The sequence below is a fragment of the Osmerus mordax genome, chromosome 16 (genome assembly GCF_038355195.1).
Source record: "Osmerus mordax isolate fOsmMor3 chromosome 16, fOsmMor3.pri, whole genome shotgun sequence".
Classification (NCBI taxonomy): Eukaryota; Metazoa; Chordata; class Actinopteri; order Osmeriformes; family Osmeridae; genus Osmerus; species Osmerus mordax.
The window spans coordinates 11,277,643-11,284,227 of record NC_090065.1 but is presented as its reverse complement, the minus strand read 5'-3'; the positions used below and the strand labels follow the sequence as shown (position 1 = coordinate 11,284,227).

At 43.8% G+C, this 6,585-nt stretch overlaps 1 protein-coding gene across 1 annotated transcript in view; it reads left to right on the top strand.

Moving 5' to 3' along the window:
• The window catches only part of mfsd14a2 (major facilitator superfamily domain containing 14A2), a 14,907-nt gene extending 11,947 nt beyond the window's left edge, over positions 1-2,960 (top strand). The window contains exon 12 of the mRNA XM_067253592.1: positions 98-2,960. Within this exon, the coding sequence (XP_067109693.1) occupies positions 98-310 (213 nt within the window). The 3' untranslated portion in view covers positions 311-2,960. The remainder of the gene's footprint in view (positions 1-97) is intronic.
• Positions 2,961-6,585: the final 3,625 nt, after the last annotated feature.

Sequence of the window (6,585 nt, the reverse complement as noted above, 5' to 3'; positions counted from 1 at the left end):
TTTCCCCCCCTCTCTCTCTCTCTCTCTTTCCCCCCCTCTCTCTCTCTCTCTCCCCCTCTCTCTCTCTCTCTCCCCCTCTCTCTCTCCCTCCTTCCAGAGTGCCATCATTCCGGGCCCTCCATTCTTGTTCGGCGCCTGTTCCGTGCTGCTGTCCCTACTGGTGGCGCTCTTCATCCCGGAGCACACGGGGCCCGGGGCCCGGCCGGGGGCCTACAAGAAGCACAACAACGGGGCCCAGAGCCACTCCCACAGCCCCCAGGGCAGCGGGACGGAGGGCAAGGAGCCCCTCCTGGAGGACAGCAGCGTATAACCCCAGCCTCCAGGGGGGAGGAGGCGGAGGAGCCGGGAGGACACACACCACCTGCCACCCAGACTACCAACCCCCCCACCCACAGTGGACGGATACATGTATTTATACATACATACACACACGCACGCATGCACGCATGCATAGATTCACTCGCACCGTGATGTCCTCTGACATCTCCGAGTGCCGGGAAGGTGTGTGTTTGTGTATACGTGTGTTTGTGTATAGGTGTGGGTGCGTCGCGCCCGCAGCACAATGTGGGCCGTCTCTCCGCACGCACACCCCCTTTGTCAAAGCGAGGTGGCGTGACAGGGCTGCTAGGGGCGGCTTGGGAGAGGGAGAGTGTGTGTGTGTGAGAGAGAGTGTTTATTTGGGACTACTGTGGAGGCGTGTGGGGGGAGGAGGTTGGAGTATCTTGGATAAGCCGGACTCTGGGAGGCAGGACGGGGGACAGAAGACACGACGGCTTGCACCCCGACCCACCCTGCTTTGCAGCGCCACTACACCCACACTTGGTTCTGGGGTGATGATGAGCTAAGACTCATGTGATGGTTACAAAGCCCCCCCCCCCCCCCCCCCCCCCCCTGTGGGATTCTGTTTCCTCTTTAGCACCCGTGCGGTGACGCCGGCGATGTTCCTCGTTCCAAAGAGACGCGACAACGGTTGATATGTAACTCGAGCTCTCCTGTAATGACCCCTTTCACAAGCTAACTTCTCGTTGTGATACTTTTGTTGTCGTGCGTGGTTTCTGTCCTGGGTTATGGGAAGAAGGGAATGCAGGTCTTCCTATGATGTAGAGCTACGAGGAGTCTCTCCTTTGGCATAACCTATCTCGGAGGGGCCACACCAATTACCCACGGAGACAGTACTGAATAACACACAGAACGTTTTTACAGAGGGACTTCAGTCTACTTGAAAGGATCCACTCATCCCCCTCCCTCTACGGAGAGAGGAACGTGTAAAAGAAAGACCACTTTGTTTGAGACATTTCCGATGTTTACCTGCCATTCATTAGCTCCGAAGTATAGTTTGGGTTGTAATAATTTTTTTTCACACTGAAGGCTAGTTGTGCTTATAAAGTTGTAATTAAAGACAAATGTTGCCTTGAAGTGACTTCATATTGATATATAAATCTATTACGTAACCTGTATGAAGACTGGGGTCTGAGTAAGGTCTGTAATCTTTGCTATCGCTCCCATCGGAGCCTCGACACCTTTTCTCTTTTTTTGCCCTCATACCCCCCCCCCCCCCCCCGCCTTCTGCCCTTCTTGGTAAATTTGGCACAGCTTTATTTAAAAGGACAGCTGGCAGGATTCTAGTTCATTTAACTTCCCTATGGGCCGCTTTGACTCGAGTTTTTTTGTTTTGTTATCAATGTGAGCACTGATGTTGTTGTTAGGCCGTCTTTGGAAAATATCATTAGATTCAATGAGATGAAATATCACTTGTGCTGCTGCAGTAGGAATTTAAAGGTTATGTTTGATGTGGTATGATAGACAAAGACTGCAAAAGTGGTATCTGGATTTAGACTGTAAACCAATGTAAGCGTTCTCTGATAGTTTTGCTCCAGTACAGGTTGGTAGAAGGCGCTTGACATTTTTGGAGCAATGATATTTGGAGACGGCAAAGGATTTTCCAATACTTTATTACTGGAAAATCTTTGCTGTTGTTCTTTTGAAAGATTTCTTTTTCTAAATGAGCCTCAAGTGCATTGAAATAACCAAATCACACACTCAAATGAATTAAACCTTTGGTTTCAAACTGTAACATTTATCATTTATTAGTTTGAATTGTATATTTTGTGCCAAATGTTTTTGTTTTTTTATGTTTCTTATTATTTGCGATTGCTTTGGGTTTGTTTGTTTTATTTTAAGTTTCAGTTTTTCTTAAGTTTGGCAGACAATTTAAGTTCAAGTGCTATTTTTATAGTTTATTTTAATAATTGGTCCAATTGTTTTTAGGATTCCTTCAACATTGTGACTAGTTTGGAAATGAATGTCCAGCATTTTACTGTTCTCAGAGTCCATCTCTGGTTCATTATACAATTCTTTGTCATTACTTAAACTTACCCCCCATGTTTATACAGACTTCAATAGAGGACATTGAATGTTCTGAAGTAAACTGTAAAGTTAAAATATTACTTTATCCTGCCATACCCCAAAGTCTTTGGCCAATATTATTATTCTATTGTTCATGTATGGTGGGTTAGCCAACTTGAGGCCATTACAACTTATTTTGATTCTAATTGTTTATTTAAATACATTGGACCAACCCATAAAACAACAATTGATATCCTGGTAAGATTCTGCACCAGCCCCTTCTGCACACCAACAGTTCACATGCAAACGGAAGTCTGTACTTTGCTGTAAATGTACAAGCCCACCATGTACGTACAGTCAATGTATATAGGCCTATGTATGTTTAAAGGACATGGCCACCTAGAGGCTTACTGGATAGTTTGGTGCAACTACATTTGTCTGACTCTCCTGCTAGCCACTCCTGTTTTAGTATGATGTGGTCTGTGCCCTGAGTCCCTCTCTGTGTGCCTAAATTAGCCAAGAAATAAATAGGGCAACCTGAGTTACATGGTGGATATAATGTAAATACGGGAAACTAATGACAAACTATTTATTAAAGGTTTATTGTACATTGAGCTGTCTGAGTTCTTTTTGTGGGTGTATGATATGCATCTAAACTGCACTTGATTAATATTTCCCTAAATGTGTGGTGGTGTGTTTTTGGTCTTATCTCTAAACCATTGAGGACCCACTGACAAACGGCCGGTCTATTTCTACCTTTCAGTACACTTTTTGTCTCTTTTTTTGTTCCTCTTTCCTGCCACAGAGGGGCAGTAGCAACTATGAAGTTTTATTAAAAAGAATACAAATAAAATCTGGCTGAAGATCTTGCTCAAGTCCTGGCTTGGATGGAACCTTTTCCATAAATATTATTTATTATGAATTTTGAGTATTTTTATGTATATTATATATGTATATATATTTTTATGCATTGGTCTAAAGAAATACAACATTTTAAAAATATTGTACATTTACAGATATCTATAGGTGGATGTACAAATCCAAAGAAAATGTTTATTATTTCTCAGAAACTGATAAAAAAACATTCTCAAGACGTTTATAATCACTGGAGTATCAACTGATGGTTCCTTTCGATATGCAATAGGTACCTCCTTGGCCTGGTTTACAACAAAAGTCTGAGTTGTCTGGAGCTGCCAGTTATCTTGTGATTTAACACTGTGGAATATGATGATGTCGGCTGAAGTCCCCTAAGTGGAGCAGCAGGTGTGGTGTGGTCTTAAAGTCGGATGTAAGAGACACTGATAAGAGTCTTAGCCTAAATCCACTGTCATTGTTTCCCTATGAACCCTGTGGTGTACTCTAGTCTGGCTTATGGGTTAATATATGATAGACTCATCAGCACAATGGGGTCTCTAATTAATCACTTGATAATGCCAAGGTATCTAGTCCTCAGCTGTCTTTCCATAATAAAACAATGGAGGGTTGAAACAATCTATACTGTATGTGCACTCCTGTGCAAGTCTTCACAAAAAAACAAAGTGGTCTGTGAAAAGGTTTTATGCCGGAGGCAGAGGCTAACAAGAACCACAGATACACCAAATATGTGATCTGCAAAAAACAGAAATTCCTGACACACCGCTCATGCTGAGATGAGGGTCATATATCCAGAACTTGCATAATTCCATTTGCTGAGGCCTGATCAACCTTTGGTGAGGTTAATGAAAGGTCCAAGACCACAGGAACATCACTGAACATGTCTTGAGATGTTTTGATACAATTATATGATATTGTAAACTATAATGGTTCTTAAAATACATTTCCATTATTTCCAAAGCAACATACAATTTGTGCATGTAGACAATGCAGCAGATTATGAAGGAGAATTGCAACAGTATTTTGTTGGTTAGAACCAAGGAAGAGTCTGTGTTTTTACCGTCCGTTCATTCCAAATCAACAATAAAAATGTTACGTTTCCAGGAATCACCCAGGGTCCACTGTTAAAATGGGCCTGGCCATTTTCTGGCAAGGTGTGGTGGACTTGAGCATGTTTTGACAGGAACAACCACTGAGCAATTAACAAACTTGGAGCTCAAAAATGTCCACATCGTACATGTTGCTAGAAGAACTGGAAAGAGCAAAGTATTTCTTATTATTTGTCAGGGCATATGTCAGGACGAAAAGATCCATGTGACTGGAGACTTGCCGGAATGTATTGTGATGCAGTCACTGTCATAGCACATTTACTTTTCAGTCCAGATTAGGTGCACGAGACTGGAAGAATGCTTACATATTCCCAGAGCTGGCTTGTGGCCACATACACTCCACAGTGCCAACCTGGTTTTACAAATGACCCTGTACATTAACCTCACACAGTTGTAGCATCCATCAGCAAGCCTCCAAACCCAAAATATTGTTGTTCGTCCCACTGGACCCAGCACTTGGAAGGAATTGTTCTTTCGAATGAGACACCTCAGGTTCACAGGCATTCTAGAGAAAGGAAGCCGGGCGTCACACCCAAGTCTGTACACACGACATCCCCTCTTCCTGATATGGTAGTGTCCACCGTTGTGGCGCCCTGGAAGAGCCCTGGGATGAATCATGGAATGAACTTCATTGTTTTTCCTGTCAAACGGCTCGTGTGAAAGGGTACTTTTCTCTAACCCCTTGTCTCTTTCTCCTTTCCCATGTTCTATATGTAGAACCCATGTCATCTCTCCAGGCATCCAGGGACATGGTTGACCATTAACCTGAGGATGTGTGTGTTTGTGTGTTTGTTGGGCCTCTTTGAGGCAGAGACCTCTGGGCTATGACTGCTGACTCTTTGTTCCATCTGTAGTCCTGCAGGGCTCGACAGATCATCCATTTCCGTCCCCACCCACAGATATATTTTTTGAACTTTATGGCATACTTGATCTACAGAATAACAGCTAACCTGAACCATGGTATGTCATATCATCTTAGTGATAGCAGAGTGAGTCAAGCCTTCACACAACTGTTATCAGCAAGAACCCTGACCTTGTTTTTTTAGTTGTCTTGCTCAAACAGGGTACAATCTACATTCACCTACGTATAGGAATAAGCCGAGGGCAACCGAGTGTCGCTCACATCATCACTGTTCAAATAAAAAGTACCCTGAGTAGAAAATATATCTCAGAAACCCCTTTTAAAAGAGTTGTGCCAAGTCATCAACTGGGTGCAACCCCTGGTTTAAAAACAGGTGGTTGCGACAGCAAAACCTACAGAATTGAGTATGGGACTCACGAGGCAAGTACATGCAGTCTGTCCTGTAATTGATCCAAAAAAGCCATTCCTTCATAATATTCCTCTATCCTCCTGCATAGCTCTGATCATCTTAACCCAGATTTGACCGATAAACGAAATAAATGATTCTTGAGCCCAACCATGGAGGAAAAGCTGAACAGTTGTGGATGTCAGGCAGGCCGCTCCTGATATGCCAGAATCAGTCAGACCTCTGGCTGCGGAATGCCTGCCCAGGCAGGCCCACAGCCTGGCACAGCTACCATGCCGTGCCCAGTGTAATGGTATTGCCGAGAAACCCCTTAGAGAGGCGAACCAGGGATCTGACCTGCCGCCACACCAGGGAACCCCCCCACCACCACCACCCCCACGGAACTGGATCAGGGCCTGCTTGGATTAGGAGTCAGAAGCTCAACAAACAGACCCTCTGACTCTACAGCAACAGGCAACACTGTCAGCATTCAGATCATGTGTTTATGCGTCATTTGTTTTCCTCTGCTTAACATCAATACTGCATCAATAGTGCTGAGCCATAATGAGCCTAATCTGTTTCGCAGGGGCTCAGTGAGTGCTGGGCAAACATGTATTTCTCAGGACAGGTAAACAGGAATTTATGTGAACCTACAGATCCTGCTGCAAGTTGGAAACATATTTTAGAGCATTTACTGAATAGTTTGAGTAGGATGAGACTATGTGCAGTCATACAGTATTCTCAGGATGTCAAATCGTACACGTCCAGAATCATTGTTGCATTTAAGCTCCCCACACCTACAGACATAGTCTATATGTGATTATATATTGTGTATTCATCACAACCCAATTAAATACTTCCTCCCAATAATGCCAGATGTTCTTAGTGAGGTAATAAAATCGGCTCATTGGCTTAATGCTTCAGGTCAGCTCTTTCTCCGCCTCATTTCTGTCTGCCTTACCCCTTCTCTATTTCTGTCTGACTTGTTGAATGGTTTAATTACAATCGCA